The 23,019-nt window shown below is 35.2% G+C and overlaps 1 protein-coding gene across 3 annotated transcripts in view; it reads left to right on the top strand.

The window, feature by feature from the left end:
- Positions 1-843: 843 nt before the first annotated feature.
- Positions 844-23,019, top strand: part of LOC144195924 (polypeptide N-acetylgalactosaminyltransferase 9) — a 70,815-nt gene continuing 48,639 nt past the window's right edge. Inside the window, exons 1-2 of one of the 3 annotated variants that reach the window (XM_077715810.1) lie at positions 844-895; positions 986-1,039. In XM_077715810.1, coding sequence (XP_077571936.1) covers positions 1,033-1,039 — 7 coding nt within the window. In that variant the 5' untranslated portion in view covers positions 844-895; positions 986-1,032. Of the gene's footprint in view, positions 1,040-17,540; positions 18,280-23,019 lie in introns of those variants that run through there. The other 2 variants (XM_077715809.1, XM_077715808.1) reach the window with 2 other exon arrangements.

A 23,019-nucleotide genomic window follows, 5' to 3' on the forward strand; every position in this document is an offset into this window, starting at 1 on the left:
TTATTTTCTTTGTTGTTTCTGGTCTCTATATAAACATTTGTAATGGAATAAGATGGCTGTTGGGCAGAGAGTATGTGGACAGTTGGTGGGGGGATATTTGTAGCTGGGAAGTCTGGGTCTCTTGGGTCATTTGCATTCCCCGTTGACCTGCTCGCCCGCACTCGAGGCAATATTAGGAAATGTCAGCACAATGAACACAAATAGATTATATATACTCATCCTACTCATGTCAAACAGTATTAGTTCCAACACCATTTGTGTTAAAAATTCTAAATAAAAGGTAACAATTGAATGTGTTGATGGAATAGTTAAAAATATATTCCAAATTCTATTCCAATTTCTTTTTCTTTCAGTATAAAATCAATGTAGAGTATTATATAATGTATTTAATCAGAATCCACAAATAAAAATAATGTTTGATGGGCAAATGCATGCAGAAAAATGAGTATGGAAAGCTATAATTTGGCTTTCTTAGTATTTTAGATGTTTTAGGGGCCATAGAGTTGAACATAAAAATGGGCAAATAGCATTTTTTTGAAGGTACTTAAGAAAAAAATAATTAAGATGAACCAGAAGATCCTGGTTTAAAATAATGGTGTTTACATAGCAATGTTAAGACTAACTGTGGTGCCAATCAAAATGATTGACAAGTTGAGAGTAGATACAAAAATGCCTGGTATTGTTATATTTAATTTGGTTTGATTAGAGTAAATCCAAATTTTATTCTTTTCATAAACATTAATAAAATATGAGATCTTCTATGGAGTTCTCTTTCATTCAGAAATTACAGTAATGTGCTGTTTTGGGGGGTTTTGAGATTGAAAAGTGTGTTTTTCCTTGTGTGGGCTGTCCATGTGATTAGGAATGAGTTCCACCAGGTGTTTGTAATTGTCTGGTGAGTTCTTGTGTTGCGGTCAGGCTTTGTGGTCATGGCGTCTCATCCTGTTATCACCATTAAATTTGTTTCTTTATTTTATTTGACCAGTCCTAAGTTTGTATTTCAAGATCCCTCTTCACTTCACAACTGAAGATATGAAAGGTAATAATTTCAATACATCAATTCAGATGCAGTTGTTGAATAATAACTGAATGTGTGTTACTAGTACATTGTTTAAAATGAGTAATCTGTATATTTCTGGGCTTGTCATGTATAGTTTGTTGTGGTTTACTGTTATAATGTTGCAGGATTCTCACACAAATGTTGATTTCTTACCCTTTTAAGATAAGGGAATGTGTAGCAGGATTTTTTGTTGTTGTGTATGTGAGTTCTAAAAATATAAGGAGTTGATACTAGAAGTAATATCTTGAGGATCTTGGACACAAAGCAGCAGTTGCTAACTGTTTGTGGTTACATTGAAAGCTCAATGTATTTTCTGTCTGAACCACTTCCCCTTTGAGATGGAAGAGTAGTATAGAGCTCTTTTCCACTTCCTGATTCTATCTTACATGTGGTTTTCTGTATGAGACCTATTTAAAATGCTCATATATTGTATGCACCTGTGTGAATCAACATTTTGGGGAATGATATATTTTTTTCCAATGTCACTATCTAGATTTCATGAGTGAAGTATCATAGATGTAGAAAATGTGTTTTATCGGCTTAGATCTCATTAACAAAAGAGAAATTAAGCCAGGGGTGGGCAAACTTTTGGGCTTGGGGGCCAAATTAACTTTAATAATTTGACAGATGGGCCGGGTCAGCACAAGATACGATACATATAAAAAAGTGCATCCGTTAACAGTACATATGAAACATAAACATAAATAAAGGACTAAAGTATTAACACACTCATCATTAAAGTAAAAAAGTATAAAGTACAAAGTCAAGTAAAAAGGAATGTATAAAAAAATATTAAAATGTCATTAAAAAATAAATAAAGGGGCTGTTAAACCCAAAAAAACAAATAAGACTGGACAGAGCTACTCCCACTGTCTTCCGCGTGATGGCGCCATCTTGGGGTAATTTAAAAAATAAATAATGGAAAATTAGACAACGTCAGCGGGCCGGATTTAAAAGCCCTAACGGGCCGTATGTGGCCCGCGGACCGTAGTTTGCCCATGTCTGATGTAGATTGCATGACTGAAGTATCATAGATGTAGAAAATATATGTTTTATTCCACCTAGATCTTATTAAAAAGAGGGAGATTAAGCCATACTTGGAAATATCTTGCCATGTTGCCCATCTAGTCAATATAACAATATACACAGCCTGGTGTAGTTTAACTGTGATTATGCAAACAATACACGCTTGAATGTCTCTATTTTACATGACTCAAAGGTGGCATCAACAAGAACATAAAAAAGAACAAATGAGAAGTCAATAAAGCCACCGTGCAAACATTGGCATTGGGATATACAACCACTCTGAGGCTACAAATCCATGGTACTCTGTTAAGTAATCGACTCCAAATAGGGAGATATACAAAAACTGCAATTGTTGATGCCAAAAAAACATTTGGCTCAGCTTTGAAGGACATTGGGAAAAAAAATAACAGCAAGGGTTAGCAACAACAACAATAACAACGACTACCAGAGGCTTTTGGCAGAAAATAGTACAAATTCGATCCAAAAAAAAGGTAAATAGTGGAATAGAAAGCATTGAGATTGCATATGAATGCAGAGAAGCTTATAAAAATGATTGTATTGCAAGTAAACATCTCATGCTTATTTCTTTGAATGTATATTGCTTATGAAAAATGTTTTTTTTCGGCTCTCTGGGTGTGACAAGTATCTATTAAAGGTAAAGCGACATCTGACATCGTTCAAAAATGATTTGCTGAAATGACAGAGTCAATGTATTGAAAATGATCCACATTATTCTTCTATTCTGGGTTTCACACTGAATAAAACATCTACGCTTTGGTACTTGAATTTAAATGAGAGGCAATCAGTTAAGTGGACGATCTGTAAAGTTCAAATAAAGTTAAGGTTGTATACTTGGCTAAAGATATTTGGAATATTTGGTGCTATTTTTACTTTTGGCAAGGAAAAATGGTGAGTTGATGGTCCTAAATTAAGAATTTTGTGGTATTTTAAACTATTAGTAGCTTGTCTCAGACCCAAACTGATTATTGGTAGTATTTTATTCAAATTTGCTGTCAGTTTTATGCATCTATGTAGACTGTTGACAAATGTATTTACTGCAGTTTTGACAAGTATTTGGGGACTTACTCAAAACCACACATCTGGCTTGTGGAAGACATTTTCCTAGAAGAATGTTTGGTTATTGTCTTTTGAGAATTTAGTGGTAACTTTTGGCGCAATGTACAACTTATTATTCCTATTTTCTTGACATTTCATTAGCCAAACTTCAACTCAATCATCATTATAACTGTGTATGGGTTTTCTCCATAGAAATATTCATTGATACTGTTGTTCCATTTCCCTTTTAAGTCTTTAAATTCGTTTTATATTGTGCTATTTTCTAGTTAAAATGGCACATAAGATTTTGGTTGGTATTCCTCTATTTGGTTATTTAATTATTGGTATTTTATTTTGATGTAATGGTATCAAGGTGTACAGTATCTGTAAAAAACGCATAGATGAACTCATCATTGTATTTTCTGACTAGATTTTAAGGCAGATAAAAGCATTATGTTATGTATACACTACTGTTATTATATGGTTGGAAAAGAATGATAAATATATAGAGATATTCATATTTTGTTCATTGTTACTAAAGGATTTTATATTATCTAGACAACTGTGGCCTCTAGTGGTTGCAAAATTTAGTCGTTGCATCATCAGAAATGGTAAATAATTGTTCATTTTTAACCAATAGAATTCCAAAACCACACATACACACTTTAAGATTATTAACTCTTCTCTTGGGATTTGGAAGTAAATCTTAATACATATTTAAAACATTTAATTTTAAATTCTTTATACCACTTTCATATTATAGCAAGATTACATTGGGAGAGGAATATTTTTATATATTTTTTAAATTCTTTATCCATATGCAAACATTTCTTTTTAATTACAACCTAACTGAATTAAGCAGTCCTATAGAAATATATTTCAAACCACCAGAGGGCAGTAATTTCCTTTATATGGAACTGTGGTTTGTTTAACTTCTTTTTTTACTGATGTGGAACCTTGTAATTCAAAATAAATTTCTGTTTCCCCCTATAAAACACTTGACAAAGTTCTGATAATTCCATTTTGAAGTTGTTTAGGGAAATATTTGAAGGAACTGTGTTTGTCATCAGCCTCCTCTCCAGCTCTCGTAAAAAAAATAAAAAAATAAAAAAACATGATCTAATTATGTGCACAATTGATCAGTGGAACCATTTCTGCTTTGTCTTCATTAGTTGCTAATTGAAAGACATCTACAAAACCAGTCTAGCTACCCCGAGGACCCCCAATAGGATGGGACCACTTACTGCCTGTCCAAGATAAGCTATTGCCCCAGAATTGTTTAAAGGGTGTCAAAAAAAGGTTGCGATAAAGAGTATTACTTAATCAATATTGTTAACCACCGAATCAAATGTTAATTGGGAGCAATGCTCAAAGCTGAGGAAAGAGGGCTTCATTATTGAGCTTTAGTTATTAACCAGCCACACATGGAAAAAATAAGTTATATTAAAATAACCAATAATTCATGGGAGTCAAGTCTGATACAAACTTTAAACACTTTAAAAATGTTTTTTTTTTGTCCATGAATTAGGTTGATTGTGATAACAATAGTTTTATGTTATATTGACAAAAAGGAACCTTTTAACCATAATAATAATAAAAATAATGATTAAAATAACGTTAATAGTAATAATAAAACTAATAACAATTAAAATAATCATAATAAAATAATAATTTACTATAAACTGCCTGTTAGAAAATTATGAATTTAATCTGAAAAGAAATATAATGCATTTCAATCTTTTTAATAATAATAATAATAATAATAATAATAATAATAATAATAATAATAATAATAATAATAATAATAATAATAATAATAATAATAATAATAATAATAATAATAATAATAATAATAATAATAATAATAATAATAATAATAATAATAATAATAATAATAATAATAATGATAATAATAATGATAATAATAATGATAATAATAATAATAATAATAATAATAATAATAATAATAATTTACTACAAACTGCCTGTTGAAAGAAAATATTTTAAAAAAATGATTAATTTAATCTGAAAATAAATAATGTATTCCAATATTTTTAATAATACTAATACTAATAATCATTAACTATATACTGCCTTTTGAAAAAAACCATAATTTAATATCAAAAGAAATATAATGCAACCCAATATTTTTAATAATAATCAACTATATACTGCCTGTTGAAAAAATATTAATTTAATAAGAAAAGAAATATAATGCAATCCAATCTTTTTAATAATAATACTACTAATAATAATTTACTATAAACTGCCTGTTGCAAAATTCAATAATTAAATCTGAAAAGAAATATAATCCATTCCAATCTTTTTAATATCACAATCATAATTCTTCCTCCCTTTAAAAACTGATTAATAGACAAATAATTTTGTTTCATTACATTAATTTATTCCTATAATAATCTATTTAGCTTACTAGGAATGCAAAATGTTCAGCAAATCTATAAAATAAAAAAGGAAGAGCTTAAAAGGTGGAGCAATGAAAAATGTACTAATTTCACCACTGACATGGTCTCCCACTGTTTACAATCCATGGAGGGGGTGAAAAGATGGTCTTTACACAGTTGGTGGGCAACGCTGCTATAAATAAAAAGGAAAAAATACCTATTTTCATTGAGTTTGGAGCCATATGACTGCAACATAGTTGCATTTCTGTAACACATTATTATATACAAAGGCAGTCCCTATAGATGTGTGTATGAAGAATTAGTTTAGTGTCCTCTATTATGAATTTTCTGCTTCCATTTTTGTCCAGAGCAAAATAATATCAATAAAATCGTTCAAGCCAGAGATATTTTACAATTTTTCCGCCACTATTTAAAGCTGTTAACAGTTATCTCACTTATTTTTCTTCCAATTCAGCTCATGTATCACCCACTTGTAATGCTCTTGTTGAAATGATTTCGTTTTGAGTGCATTTTTCTTTGTGGAAAAAAGTCTTAAGACTTTAAACAGTGCAAAAATCCAAAGAAGAGAGACATTTTTATGTTTTCTAATGAGAAGCCTACTGCTCATTTGGTCGGGTTTTATCGACATTTTCAGAAACAGGCTTAGAACAAAAAGATGTACCGTATTTTCACGACTATAAGGCGCACCGCATTATATACCCTCAATGAATACCCTCAATGAATGACATTTTGTTCCATATATAAGGCGCACTGGATTATAAGGCGCCCTGTCTATTTTGGAAAAAATTTAAGACTTAAGTGCGCCTTATAGTCGTGAAAATACAGTAGTTGTTGGTTTAATTTGACGTTTGATGGATGGTCCCTCTGAAATTTCAACTAACAGTAAAAAACCAATTAAACTGGCGTATTTTCACGACTATAAGGCGCACTGCATTATAAGGCGCACCCTCAATGAATGACATTTTTCCCATTATATAAGGCGCACTGGATTATAAGGCGCCCTGTTTTTTTGGAGAAAATTTAAGATTTAAGTGCGCCTTATAGTCGTGAAAATACGGTAGTTGGTCGTTTAATTTGACGTTTGATGGATGGTCCCTCTGAAATGTCAACTAACAGTAAACAACCAATTAAACTACCGTATTTTCACGACTATAAGGCGCACTGCATTATAAGGCGCACCTTCAATGAATGACATTTTGTTCCATATATAAGGCGCACTGAATTATAAGGCGCCCTGTCTATTTTGGAGAAAATTTAAGACTTTTAAGTGCGCCTTATAGTTGTGAAAATACAGTAGTTGGTGGTTTAATTTGACGTTTGATGGATGGTCCCTCTGAAATTTCAACTAACAGTAAACAACCAATTAAAAGTGGCTTTTCCAATGCCTTTTTAAACTCCGTCATAATAGAAAGCTTAGCAACAAATTAATTTTGACAAATACTTTTTCCACTTTCTCAGATATTTAGTGCAATAATTAGTTTTATTTGCAATAATCTCCTTTTATTTTGACATTATTTTCTAATTGCTTACTTGTTTATAAAATTTAATCCAAAAAATTCCCATTATCACAAACTGGTCTAGTCCATTTTATCCATTTTATCCGCTTACTAAAAAAAACATACTTTCTATGAGGATGTTAATTAAGATGGCGTACAAGCGATGCTCATAGAAAGCAACACAGCACAAACATTTACTCCTGGAGAACGGCAGGAATAATTACCTCGGTGTGTCTTGATGTGAAACAGTTGAACAGAGCACAGATTACTGAGCATCCTCCAGTGCCCATTAATCAAACACATTGGAATTAACTTTCAATTGACTTTAGTACTCTTCTGTATTAAAATGGATGCCAAAAGCTGAAAATTGGACAATGCAAGCAATCTTTGGATATAACATAGTTTGTCACACTTGTTTAAAACAAAAAAACTAAAAGAAAATGATTCCTGTTGGGTTTTAAGGTGTTTATTGCTCATTTCAAGCAAAGGCAGTGCTTTCATTTCACACTGATTCGTCATAGTGGACTAAGGGCATAATGCATTAATGATTCAAAAAGCAGAATATGTTTTGGATTTTTGATGCCGTGACTATATACCTTAACACGTTATGGAGTTTTCTGTCTTCTGAGATTTCAGAATGACTGTCTAACATTCCCTCATGATGGTTAACTAGTTGTTTTCACATGATTTTTATCTTGCATCGTCATTTATAGAAGCTCAAGTCCATGTTTAGTAAAGATGTTGTTACTGTGACATGGTTATGCTACTACATGGACTGGACGAGTTGCCAGATAAAATCTTAATCCCTGCAGTTTGTGGAAAGAAATATGCCTAATGCAGTTTCAATTTATAATCATGGAAAGCTCAAGTCCATGTTTTACTACAGATGTTGTTACTGTGACATGGTTATGCTGCTACATGGACTGGACGAGTTGCCAGATAAAATCTTAATCCCTGCAGTTTGTGGAAAGAAATATGCTTAATGCAGTTTCAATTTATAATCATGGAAATACAATAAATCCTCTCTTTGAATGGCCCCTCTAATAAAATGGCACCTTGGTGGAAGAATTGAAAAATAGATTGACACCCTCTAATTGAATGGCACCTCTAATTGAACGGCACTATGCGAAAAGTTTTAAAAATAGAACAGCATGCCGGTGAAATATGTATTTGTGCCTTTTTTTGTTCAATAAACATGTATATATGTTACCGTGTTTCTCTTTTAATCCATAAAATTTACCGCCTAATCTCAAAATTTTGACCATCTTATCGAAAAATAGAGTGGCACCCTCTAATTGAACGGCACCTCCAATTGAAGGGCACTACGGGGGAAAGTTTGAAAAATAGAATGACATTCTGTTGTAATGGAGGTTATATGGTATGTTTATTTACTTAAAACAGTTCAATATTTGAGCTCAGGCCCCCTTCTCTCAGATTTCTTTAAGGAATGTACGTAAATAACAGATTTATCTTTATCGATAACCCTAACCCACATCTAGGTTAACATGCAATCTAAAACCTCAAATACCTGCATACCATTTATTTTCCTCCACATATCTACATGATTGATTCCAGTTCCACACCCCACAAGTTCTACTAGTGGCCAGTATGGATCACTGTCTAGCAAGTGTTCTCATTATGGGTAATTTCAGCAACCAGACTCTTGCTATGCGGCAGAGGGGAAAGCAGAAAAAAAATCAATGAAAACCCAAAGTCACAAATGTATTGAATTAGCTTTCACTTGGGTTCTTATTGATCACGTTAAACGATGTTTCCTGCTCGCCGAGGAAAAGGAAATAAAATGTGTTGAGTTCTGCTTCACAGCTGTGCTTAATATTGCCCTTTAACAAGCGCCTACCCCCACCGTTCTACACCTATCCCCTCAGCCTGTTATTCCATGGGTATGTGTTTACTGTAAGATTACAAATGCGAAGTGGCGCAAATGATAACGGGTCTCTGAACCGGCTTTGACCTCAAACCTAACCTTAACGCCTAACCATTTTGTATTTAAACACACCCTAAACCAAACCCTAACCATTTTGTATTTAAACACACCCTAAACCAAACCCTAACCATTTTGTATTTAAACACACCCTAACCTTAACCCCTAACCCTAACCATTTTGTATTAAACACACCCTAACCCTAACCATTTTGTATTTAAACACAACCTAACCCTAACAATTTTGTATTTAAACATACCCTAACCCTAACCTCTAAACCTAACCCTAACCATTTTGTATTTAAACACACCCTAACCCTAACCCAAACCCTTACCCTAACCATTTTGTATTTAAACACACCCTAACCCTAACCTCTAAACCTAACCCTAACCATTTTGTATTTAAACGCACCCTAACCCTAACCATTTTGTATTTAAACACACCCTAACCCTAATCCTAACCCCAACCCTAACCCTAACCCTAACCATTTTATATTAAAACACACCCTAACCCTAACCATTTTGTATTTAAACACACCCTAACCCTAACCTCTAAACCTAACCCTAACCATTTTGTATTTAAACACACCCTAACCCTAACCTCTAAACCTAACCCTAACCATTTTGTATTTAAACACACCGTAACCCTAACCCCAACCCTAACCCTAACCATTTTGTATTTAAACACACCCTAACCCTAAGCATTTTGTATTTAAACACACCCTAACCCTAACCCTAACCATTTTGTATTTAAACACACCCTAACCCTAAACCTAAACCTAACCCTAACTATTTTGTATTTAAACACACCCTAACCCTAAACCTAAACCTAACCCTAACCATTTTGTATTTAAACACACCCTAACCCTCTACCGCCATCCCGCCATTTTCAAGCATCCCCCATCCACCAAGACAGACCTTCTTTTTCAAAACCCCGCTCCCACCCACATTCTCCCCACCGTAGCAGATCTACTATGTAATTATTTCCTTTGCAAGACAGATTCGCGTGGCACTCTATCTTTAATTACAATCGTGCAAAAGGGGCCTTCTGACTGCAGGCGGGCGCACACTTGGCTTTTTGATGCTGTCTGCTCTTGGCCCAGTAGTTTTTCTTCTCCAGCAAAATGGCAAAACGCCAATAGAATGTTGACCAAACATTGTAATCATCTTTCTGGCAGAGACAGGGGGTTGGGATCATTATATCTTTGTACAAAGATGATAAGGAAGGCTTTGGATTTGGGAGGGGCTTGGGAGATGTGACATTTTAAAAGACAATGGGTTGGATTTAATGTTCATTTGCTGGTTTTATTTAGCAGAAAGACTCATTTTTTTGAAAGTGGGAGATCAAATTTTGGCAAATAGTGTTTAAATTTGACCATTTCATCTATTTAATCATGCAGGATTTAAGTTCATTTGCTGTTCTTTTAGCCAAAACACCCATTTTTTTTAAAAGTATGTGATCAATTTTGGATGAAAAGTGTTTAAATTTGACCAATTCAGCTATTTAATCATATTTTTTTTATTAATTGGATTGAAAACGGGGCTAAAGAATCTAATGCAAAATCGTAATAGCATTATTTTTATCAATTTTAAACAAATATGTCATTTTTTAAAAGATATGATGTACTTGATACTACATAGAAAGACGATATAATGTTTATTACTTCATAAATACTATCACTTTATGGGAAAAAAACTCAATAATAATTAAATTTATTTCATTTCCAACCATAACAATGAATGCAGTGTAAATTATTTTATTTATCTATATTTAGTAAAGCATGGATTAAGTGTTTTGTATTTTAGAAGGAGCAATATTTGCCAAAATAGACTGAAAAATTAATAAAGGAATTTGATTGGAATTGGAGCAGTTTCCACAACAAATGCTTTTGCTCCCTCAGAATAGAAATCCTTTCACAAATCTAATGAGGTTATTTCAATAAGGCAGTGAATCTTTTATGCATTTTTTAAACAAATATTTTTATATATACTGCTATTACACACTTTAGTCTATTTAATTTGTATGAGTATGCCTTTTTTTATACCATAACTTAACTATAATGAGGATTAAAATAAATAAATATATGGATTCTTATGCCTTTTTTCTCCCAAACCTATCAGTAGCTGCTTTTGTCTTTATGAAATCCTTGTGTGCTTTGTGTCATGAAGAAATTGAAAAGGCAAATTGAATGAAGGCTCATAAAGCCACGGAATATGAATCAGTATGTAAACAAGTAAGAGGTGTCAGCAGAGTAATGGATTTTGTAAAAAAGGACTGAAGTACACACCAGATTTTCAAGCAGTCTTACCCGAATCTCAACTATAATATGGATAGTTTGCCATCGTTGATTAGATTCTTTAAGAGCAGGATATGTTTCCTTGGTTCCCGTTTTCATTATTATTTCTAATTAAACGCATAGGCTCACAAATCAACTATGCTCACATGGGCCATATACTGTATAATTGCTTTTGCCATAATTCAAGAAATATGGAGTGCTAATGTCTCATTATAATAATATAGGGGATGGCAATCATACTTACATCAATTTTTAAGAACAATAATAATCATTTTTATTCGGAGTATTCATACAGTGGTACTTCTATTTATTAAATTAAGTCGGTTCATGGGTGATTTGGTAACTTGAAATTGTTGTAAGTAGAGTCACATTTTGTTACTTGAAATTGTTGTAAGTAGAGTTGCATTTTGTTACTTGAAATTGTTGAAAGTAGAGTCACATTTTGTGACTTTAAATTGTTGTAAGTAGAGTCGCGGTTTGTTACTTCAAATTGTTGTAAGTAGAGTCGCATTTTGTTACTTGAAATTGTTGTAAGTAGAGTCGCATTTTGTTACTCGAAATTGTTGTAAGTAGAGTCGCATTTAGGCACTTGAAATTGTCGTAAGTAGAGTTGCATTTTGTTACTTGAAATTGTTGTAAGTAGAGTCGCATTTCGGCACTTGAAATTGTTGTAAGTAGAGTCGCATTTAGGCACTTGAAATTGTTGTAAGTAGAGTCACATTTAGGCACTTGAAATTGTCGTAAGTAAAGTCGCATTTTTACCTGCAGATGTAGCTCCCTTCTAAGCCAATAGGAGGCCACCAGGTTGTTGGGAGATAGCCAATGGAAGAGCAAACACTATTTTTAAAATACAGGATGGTATGGCTTTATTTCTGTTCAAGATCTTTCAACTTTTGGGACTTTATGTTAAATTACTTGAATTTCTTTCTGTCTAGAGACAAATTTTACCAAATGACATGTTTCATAACTTAATTATGTTGTCTGTAAAGACATTTGTAAGTAGATAAATCACTTTATTTCATTTCCTTAGGCCAGGGCTTAAGATCTTGTCAATATTTTTCATTTCTTGAGTGAATGTCCTCACAAAAACAAGTGCACTACTTTTAACTAGTATGTACTACAAAGTAAGAGCTGTAATATTTTCATTCATTCATGCCAACACATGTGTGAATACTCGTTACAATTAAACACATTCACCACTATAAAACAACACTGTAATGAACGAAGCAGCAGAGCTGGGGGGAGAAAAAAACTTGCATTTTAAACAAATTAATTTTTAATAATCTATTTTAACATTTCCCTAGAGTGGTACGTTAAATATTCTAGTCCGCGGGGTTATTATTCTCATTTAGTTAAGGCATTAAGCAAATCCACAGTTCCTGCAGCAGTGAAGTGGGATCAAGTGGCCAGAGGTGCAATGGGTATGAGGCAAGTTTAGGCAGACAGAACTGGGGCTTAGCTGTTAGCCTAAGGGTCAAAGTGGAATTGTATGAACTTTAACGCCGGCGGGTGAGCATACAGCAATACATTTGTGATGTTCAAGCGTTTGGAAGGTTGCGTTAAAACTCGGGAGGTGAAAAAACTAATCATAACATCACAACATCATGAAAAATATAATGGGAAAAGACAAAAATAGGTACGGTATTTTGACGACTATAAGGCGAACTTAAAAGTCTAAACATTTCTCCAAAATAGACAGTGCACCTTATAGTCCAGTGGGCCTTATATATGGAAAAAACTGAAAACCAAAAACGAAAAACCACCACTGTCGGATATTAAAAAAAACACAAACGCCTGAACTGAAACAATACTGTTAAATATGCAGATGCCATCTTAGTTTACAAAATCTTCCATCATATAGCTGCTCCCCCAGTGCAAGATTTTATACAAAAAAAATCCAAAACATCAACAATGGCTGGCTCTAGAGGTGACTGTAAAGTAGTGAGTGCTTCATACCTGAAAGTCAATAGCAATTACCGTATTTTCATGACTATAGGGCGCACTTAAGTCTTTTTCTCCAAAATAGACAGTGCGCCTTATAATACACTGCACCTTATAATACAGTGCGCCTTAGAATACAGTGCGCCTTATATATGGAAAAGATGTCATTCATTGAGAGTGCGCCTTATAATGCGGTGCGCCTTATAGTCGCATTATTATCCCATTATAAGGCCATAAATGATAAATAATAAGACTTTATTTCTTCATTATTTAGCCTTGCACTATCCACTTCATTTATTATTATTTTTTTATATTGTTTTGGCTAGATGTTGACCTTTTTTTGTGGTTTCCAACCAGCTTTGTTGAAAAATGATTATAGCCGAGTGGTAGTGGTGGTACAGCTGCACTTTGAATGACCTTGCCAACACAACCATTTAATTTATGCTACTGATAAACCAAATCTTTCGAAATGATTAGTTAACGTCCATTCTAAATATGGAAAAAAAGGCTAGTGCTGTCATGCAAGATAACACAAAGAACTGAATGTGTGTAGCGGGTCAAGTGGAATCAGCCAGTGAGATGACTAAGGGATAGTTGGCTAAAATACTTGAACGCTAGTGCTTGCTTTTTCACAAGCAAGCAGGGTGCCGAAAGCAGAAGGCTGACATCTTGAGAGGGTTTTTTCACAGAGATCAGTGAGTCTGTTGCTGCCGCCTAAGCTGCTAAACTCCGGCTCTGCAGCTGATGTGAGTGTAAGCGTGATTTTTTTTCGTTTTTCCTTCACATTCAGGCTTTTTCTACAGACCTCAAGTCAAATCCACGGGCCTTTGTAGTGCGATTCACATGCATGGGGAATCCCAATTAAATCCCAACCCTTTTTGGGAAGTAGTTGTCGGACTATAGGTAGAAAGGTAGGAGAGTTGCAATGGAAGGAAAGGGACATCATTAAAACACAAAAGGCTTCATAATGGAAAAGAAAGTGTTTCATCAGAACTCTGGCGGGGACTTTGGTTCACATACTTATTAACGGTAAGCAGTTTTAATGACCAACTTTAGGAGATATATAAGGAATTTTTATGTTTACCTATTCTTGGATTATTCTGTCATTTGGATAGTTGACTTAAACTCACTCCCACAATGCATTTCAGGAACAATAAACAGAAAATTTCTGTTTATCTGAAGAATAAAATTGACGATTTGATGCAGTTTTGCATTGCATATCCACACAAAGCGATCCCCCAAATTTTTCTCACTGTCCTATGTTACTGTACTTAGTAAATATTATGTATTTTTTGGGAAAAACATATCATTTTCGTTTATAGACCAAAGATGCCCCCAGAAAGCATGTAAACTGGATATACATTACAAATCATTCTCTAATCCAAATGGGATTTGAGATACTGACATTTTTATACATTTTTTTAAGGTATTCTTAGCTACTTCGGTACACAGTTATCAGATAAACTGACTTTTGGGCTAATCCACTCAACTCAAGGGTCACCACAACAAAATAGTCAATTCGTATCATATATTTGGCAGAGTTTTTATGCCGGTTTCCCTTCCTCGACCACATGGGTACCAGTTATCAGCTAGAAATTAAACCATTAGAAAAATCAGATGTGTAGTATAGTCAAACTTACAAATAACATTACCGTATTTTCACGACTATATGGCGCACCACATTTTAAGGCGCACTGTCAACGAATTACACTTTAATTTTTTTCCCGTCATGGTTTGTGTTTTACGTACCATATTTTCACGACTATAGGGCGCATCACATTATAAGGCGCACTGTCAACGAATTACACATTTTATTTTTTTTACCATGTATAAAGCACACTGGATTATAAGACGCACTGTCTATTTTAGAGAAAATTTAAGACTTTTGAGTGCGCCTTATAGTCGTGAAAATATGGTAACTCAAAATGAGACGTAATTCTCCTCACGTCCAGTTACTTTACTTGTCTAACTGGCACTGTATCCCACATGAGCTCCACATAAGCAGAAGAAACTGTGCGTGTAGATGACACGGTCGGCTTTGTTGGTGGATTTGGAGTTAAGATAAAAGTAGTGTTGGAGAAGACCCCGCTCTGCAAGGGGCAAACAATCTTGCCACTACAGCTTTTTTTTTAAAAAAGTCTCCGTATTAGGGAGGGCAATGATGAAATAACAAAGACAAATACCATCTTTTCGCTATAGTATAAGACACCGTCTCGAGATTGGTAGCAACATGGATGCTAAAGCAAACTTAAACTAAAACACTCTAGCTACCTCATGTGTTGCTAACCAGTTTAGCCATTTTTTTCTAACCTCACTTCATTTTTATTGTATATAAATCTTTTTATGACTACTTATCTATGTAGGCTTGTTTTGGTGAGGCTTTAAATCGCATTGTGCTTGTATAATGACAGCAAAGGCTTCACTAGATTAGCGATTATTTTGCACTTAAATGGATACTGCAAGTGCTTATGTCTGTTTTTATTGGCTGGCTGCAAATACTGAAGATATAGCTCAATATGGCCCACAAAAGAAGCTTAAATTCAACCTACATAGTTTTATATTTCTCTGTTTTAACATTTTCTTGCCTATTTATTATATTTAATCAATTTAGAAGAATTAGTCGAATTTCAGTATCATATTTGACGTAAATATATTAGTTTTCATTTCAAAAAATCGATTTTTTCTATTTTAATAGACATGTTACAGTCTTGAAAAAATATCTACTTCAAGACAAGTACTTCGGATTAGATTGATTTGGCAAATAAAAGTTTTAAACATCATTTCTGGGTAGCCTGTCAGTATGGTGTGAAATATTAAATCAAAACAAACTCTAAATCCACAAATATTTCTTGACATGAATGGATGATTTTTTAACATTATTCATGAGGAAGTGCGGATGGAAATACTGCAAAGGCAAGCAAGGGATTTGTGAGGAGAAGTGAATTTGAATCTTTGGCTGACACTTCCCGATGGGATTGCATAATACATAGGGCAACTTTTTCATAACTTTTCTGCAAAGCAAAAAAAATGTGTTCATGTGTGTCTCGATACTTGTGGAATCAAAATAAAACACACCTATGATGTATTATTTAAAATAACATTTATCAATGTAGCTTTAATCGCTGATGATGTAGCAGTCAGTGTAGGTTCTTTTCCCACTTTTGTGAGAGTGCGACTGTGAGTGTGAGTGTGAATGGTCGTCTGTCACTACAAGTGCCTTACAACTGACTGCCGACAAAGTGGTAAAGAGAATGGATGAATAAATATAACATGTAGTTCATAATATTGCAATAGTCGTACTGGTTTTGCACTTATAACTTTTGTTATTCCTTGAAAAATAAAATGGACAATGTTCACTGTCATTTAAAAATGTAATGCTAGTGGGGAAATAATAATTTTAAAAATGTGTCAATAAAGCACAGTTAATAGTCAAAAGGAGCAACTATTACATGAAAAAAATGCCTTTAAACACACTTATTTTGTTGAAAAGTCCAGATTAAAATTGGCATATACTGAGTTCCTCCCAATTTTGTTTGCAATTGGTCATCAACTTCATGTGTATTTAAACCCCGTGTGTTGGCATGTATTTTGTAGGAGTATAATTTCCTGTTTACGTGAGTGATGTTTTCCCTTTAATCGATGTCCGTCTCCCCTGTATAGTTTTTATTTAGTTTTTTATCGAGTTAACTTTGTCCCAGTTTTGATTATTTATATGATTATTTTGCATTAAAACCATAAATTGTGCCCCAGAGCACTTCCCGCTTGTTTTTCTGATTCCCACTCCTGATCATTTTGACTTCAAATGCTATTAATGACACTTCAAACTAAAAACCTATTTAAAAGAGAAGAAAAAAATAAATAAATTTGAAAAAAAACTGCTCTTTCATGAGCCATTTATTAGCAACACTAACTTGGCCAGATCCGATACACTTGGTTCCCATTACCCAAATAGTTAGAGTTGAAATGCAAGGAATCTATAGACATGGTGGATTAAAAAAAATGGACATTTGATTCAGGCACCAGAAGCTAACAAGAGTAGACGGCTGTTCTGTCAAGTGGAACTACTTTGTGCCGCTTATTCTGTGCTTTAAACCCAATCCAGCTCATGACTATTCATGCCGTAGCCCGTGGACGTCAGAAGCTGAGAGGCTGCGTGGAGGAGAGACGGCATGCCACACGAGCCCCGATTGCATCTTCCCCCCCTTACGACAAGAAACACCATCGGTGCTTTTTTTCGGACGATTCTGCTCTCGATTCAGGAGGACCAGGAACACAAACACACACATAGAACCTCACGCGACGGCATTAGATTAAGAAAAAAAGAGGCCCTCGTCATTAGATGTTTTATTTTGAAGCATGTAACCGGAGTTAAGCTGCTCGTTTTTTTGACATTTTCACCGCTGATCGAGTGAGATAGCACGAGGATGTTATTGTTCGCTTTCTCCGGGAAGACGGACGAGACATGTCGCGGCGGCTGAGCGTTTTTCCACGCCGGTAGATGCTTCGGGAACGCCGTGGGCTGTTTTGAGATGAAAAGCCCGTCCCGTGGAATCCCATCCTTGCTTGTGAAGCGTTAGAAGATCAACGAAGGAACTGAAAATCGGCAACTGCATGCCTTCGAAATGTCCCACGTGAGCTGACCGTGGTGCTGAAAAGATCACTTCGGACCAAAAAGAGGGTGCTGATCTATATAATTTTTTTTTCGTAAGTGGAATCACACTCTGGAAAGATCCCAATCGCTGGACGAGGACACAGATGAACAATTCGGCGGAGTCTGCCACACACGCAAGTCACTTTCATGGCCGTGGCACGCAAAATTAAAACTTTGCTGACCGTCAACATTCTGGTCTTTTTGGGGATCATCCTGTTCTCGGTTTACTGCCGAATCCAGGACCGATCTGAAGAGTTTGTCCAGATTGGACGTGCTTCTGACCAGAGATTGCGCACCAGACATGGTAAAGTTACCAACTTGGTGGACAGGCAGTCGATTCTCCAGCGGCTGGAGAGGCTGGAGGATGTCGTATACAATCAGCTGAACGGTAGGAAGACTAGAAAAGAACTCATTGTCATCACATCTGTCTTGATCAAGTTATCTCATTCATTTGATCAATTTTCTTATCATATAGTATGGTTTTGACAAACTATATATGTAAAACTCGACCTCATAAAGTCCCAGCATCCAAAATACAATTAAAGATGACCCACAGTTGGTTTATCACCATTATTATGATTGTATTTATTCTAATGGTATGGACTTATTGCCTTGCTATTGACAATATATGGCCAAGTCATTTAAACTCTGAGAACTGGCAGTAAATGCTCCATTTTTGACTGGGAGGATTGTCAGTGATCATTCCCAGCCAGTTTTTACCAGTTTGTTGGATTGAACGTCAAATTAAATTGATATAATGTGTGAATGGATGTATGGAACAATATAGAATGGTTTTACATGAGGATTCTGAACCACATAACGGTGAGCTAATACATTGATTTTTGGCAATGTTTTCAGTACAATAAGAGTCAATTCATACATCATAACTGAGATCTTACTTTAAGAGGTACATTTTTGCCTTGCCAGAATTCAGAATTCTTTAAATATGTACTTCAGACTGATTTAAAATAAATTAAATCCTTTGAAATGGACCAAAATGTATCAATCACATTCAGTTTATAACATAGAAAATGCATTATATGTATGTACTAAGTGAAAAATGCCTTTACTCGGAATACTGCATATTCGGTACATTTTTCACAAAAAAGTCAAAGTACATAGAGGCCAAATTATTTTATTTTATTGTAATCATCTGCTCTCATCTTAGTCATATTGTAAATGCCAAAATATCAATTTCATTATATTCATATTCAAAAATTTGGCTCCATTTCTGCCCGGCAACATCATACAAACTCATATCGCCATCCCTGCATAATATTTTTCTTCAAGATTTTGAACAGCAAACAAAAAATAATTAGTATCTACAGGTCATCCGCTCCAGTTTCTAAATTGCACTCTCTACTCTGATTGGTTAGAGTAGGACGGACGTGGACTGCCAGTGACAATTACCATAACTAGCAATGATATGAAGTAATCACCCATTCTCTCTGTTGTTTATTGCCTTCCACCGGCATGTCACGGTAGTTACACCAGGGGTCAATCAGATGTGAAGGGCATAAACAAGTCTTAGAATAGCACTTTTAATAGTTTCCCGATGACTGGCAGCAAGAAAACAACAGTCAACATTCACCAGGAAGTCATTTAGCGGCACAAAGCAACAACATGAAGGTTATCAGCTGCCAAGCTTAGCTGTGAATGCCACCGCCTTTTCGCTAATCAGATGAAAAAGGTTTTAAGCTTGTTAACAAGCTTATGAAGCAGTGTTTTGACCTTAAGTAGTGCATTAAGCTGAAAAGATATCTCCTCGATGGTACTTGTTCAGCCTTATTGTTAGTATATGCATACACCATTATAACCATTAGTGTTTTCAAAAATGTAAGACATTGGTTTATTGGTGCTTTTCTTTGACATTTTGACAATCAGATGACCCAGTTTGTTGTATTTTATGACCATATTTGAAGTTCACTTGAATAATCCAATGTTCTGTAGAATATGACAGGTAAATATAACATATAGCATTGGAAAAATGTCCATATTACTGTCCATCGTCAAGGACCACCCACGTCCTATTGGACAATGAGATGCTATCTCAATTAAGCGGTAATTGAATTGAGTTAATGGGCAAACTTTCTTACACTGGGTGTTGATAGCCTTAGCGCAATTAGCATTTGCATTTATGCCTTTTTCTGTCGGAGTAAACGAGTACTGCGTCATGTCATGTATGTGTACTGTATTTTTACGACTATAAGGCACACTTAAGAGTCTTAAATTTTCTCCAAAATAGACAGGGCGCCTTATAATCTAGTGTGCTTTATATATGGGAAAAAAATTAAAATGTGTCATTCGTTGACGGTGCGCCTTATAATGTGGTGCGCCTTAAAGTCTTGAAAATACAGTACGTAAAATACAAATCACGACCGGATTTTTTTTTCAAAAGTGTCATTCGTTAAGGGTGCGTCTTATAATGCGGTGCGCCTTATAGTCGTGAAAATACGGTACATAAAATACAAACCACGACCGGAAAAAATATAAAAATGTGTCATTCGTTGAGGGTGTGACTTATAATGCAGTGCGCCTTATAGTCATGAAAATACCGTATGTAAAATACAAAACACGACCAGATTTCTTTTTTAAAATGTGTCATTCGTTGAGGGTGCGCCATATAATGCGATGCGCCTTATAGTCGTGAAAATACAGTACGTAAAATACAAACCACGACCGCAAATAAATAAAAATGTCATTTGTTGAGGGTGCGCCTTATAATGTGGTGCGCCTTGTACGTAAAATACAAACCACATCCATATCAACTCATCTGAGTAGGATCGCTAACCATCAACTACTGGAAAACCCCAAGCCGTAGCAAACAGACAATGACTATCATCCACTACATACTTTTTTTCCACTCACTTGACTTGATTTTATAATTGTTTGAGGCCACATTTACACCAAGTCTCTCTGTCTTAGCCACGCATGTCACTCTCCGGCCTTCTTTCTATCTAAAGGTGCTGATACGACAGGCCCAGCTGCAGAACCCGATACGCTTCTTATCTGTAATGCCCAATTATAGCAAAGAAAGCCATGCTGCTACCATTCCAAGAAGGCAACTGCATGATGAGAAATGTCACACTTCCTTCTCCTCCATACTGACACGCACTCGATGCTGTGACTATCTTAATGATGGAAATCCTCACGCCTATCGACAAAGTATGTACAGCTCACCATGGCGTTATAACACGAGCAAGATGGAATCATATACAATAGTCTATATGGCAATAAAGATATGTAGATGAGGTTCTGCCTGGCAAAGCAGTGTCACAAACAGATAAGAATCAATTCTCTTCAGCCTTGAGGAATGCGGATAATGAATTCAGTGGCTCACCTGAATATCGGCAGTCAGCTACTCAAAGTAATGGAATGTGCTCGGGAAGGAGAGTGTTGCCCTTATTGGCACGCTTTGCCCCAAGTTGTGCTAAATGTTTGATCAAGACAGCCTGTGCGGAAATCACATAGACCTGTTTGGCAAAGTGCTTTATGGATGACATTCACAACTCGGCACAGAATTCATCTTGGAGTCTTTTTTTACAAGGGTATATTAGAGAAAAATTAAGATTGACTAAGTAATAAGGGTATGTCGTGGTAATGTATGGATCTATGGAAGATAGCAGGTTTGCATGAGGTGAGAAAATGGATTTTCTTTTTCAGTCTATATTCCTATTTAGTGAAAGAGTATAAAAAGAGTGATGAACTAAGTAGAATAATAGCATCCTACATTGCCGAATGTACTGTATGACAATGTGTTCACTATAGACCAAGGTTCTATCTAATAATATTTAAACTTGTTTTTAGAAATGGATTAAAAGAACTGGATTAAAAGACCTGAATATTCCGTTTTTTTATAAATTTAAAACTGTTTATTTCAGGTTTTTTAAAATATTTTTTTAGTATTTACAAAATGATTTTTGAACTATAAACACAGGAAAAAAATGATAAAAAATGACTATTGATTTAAATGGGGGAAATCAAGACATTTAATATACATCTATACTCTTCATTTTAATTTGATCCTAAAACAGAAAGTCGGCACTCATGATTTACTTTCCCGGGCCGCACAAACTGACACGGCGGGCCAGATTTGGCCCCCGGGCCGCCATTTTGACACAGTTTATGAATTATTAGACCAATATTTTTCACCTACAGTGCATTTTAGCTGGCAATTTTAACTGAAACCTATGAAAAGATTCTCAACAATGTATTTTAACACACTGGATGCTACTTTTCACGTTTACTCCCAAAGAGATTTGATAAGTTTAGAAACTATGTTTAGAAGCCCAAAGAAAAAGCTCCCTAGTACATATATCTGGTAGCGGAATTTATTAGTCTGGTTGTTTCCGAAGGCAGTTTCTTTCCCTTTCTAGAATACAATATGTGACTTTTCAATCTTTAATGACACTGTCTCACAATTTCAATTTCGTTCAGTCTTTTAACAGGACAAGAGCACAGAGATTTCTCAAAAAAATAAGATAAAAAAAACAACAAGCATCCAAAGCTGGCATCTATTGATCTGCTTCCGAGTCTCACACAGAGACGGAGAGGCTCTTCTCTCTTATATCTCCGGCTCTGGAGGGTATCGCTGTTGTTTTGTGACACGGCTGTGATGCCAGATGGCTTTACTGTGGCATAAGCCCCACCCATAATTGTCAAAATGCCACCATTTTGACTGCAGCGGGGCATGCTGTATCCATCTCTTGGGAAAAGATCGTTTTCCATTCAGTTCAATTACAAATCTTCAATGGCATCTGGTACTGCGAGGCCATCCAAATGTGCACTGCAATGGGCGGAGCTTTGATATGAGATATTTACCGATTCCATCTGTCATTGGACAAAGTGAATACTGTAGAACTGTAAAAATGGTGTCATGCATCAATAGGAAGATACAATAAGTTTCGTGACCGGACGTTTGGTCGCCGGACGTTTGGTCGCCGGACGTTTGGTCGCCGGACGTTTGGTCGCCGGTCTTTTGGTCGCCGGTCTTTTGGTCGCCGGTCTTTTGGTCGCCGGTCTTTTGGTCGCCGGTCTTTTGGTCGCCGGTCTTTTGGTCGCCGGTCTTTTGGTCGCCGGTCTTTTGGTCGCCGGTCTTTTGGTCGCTGGTCTTTTGGCCACCGGTCAA

The sequence above is a fragment of the Stigmatopora nigra genome, chromosome 4 (assembly GCF_051989575.1).
Source record: "Stigmatopora nigra isolate UIUO_SnigA chromosome 4, RoL_Snig_1.1, whole genome shotgun sequence".
NCBI classification, from domain to species: Eukaryota; Metazoa; Chordata; class Actinopteri; order Syngnathiformes; family Syngnathidae; genus Stigmatopora; species Stigmatopora nigra.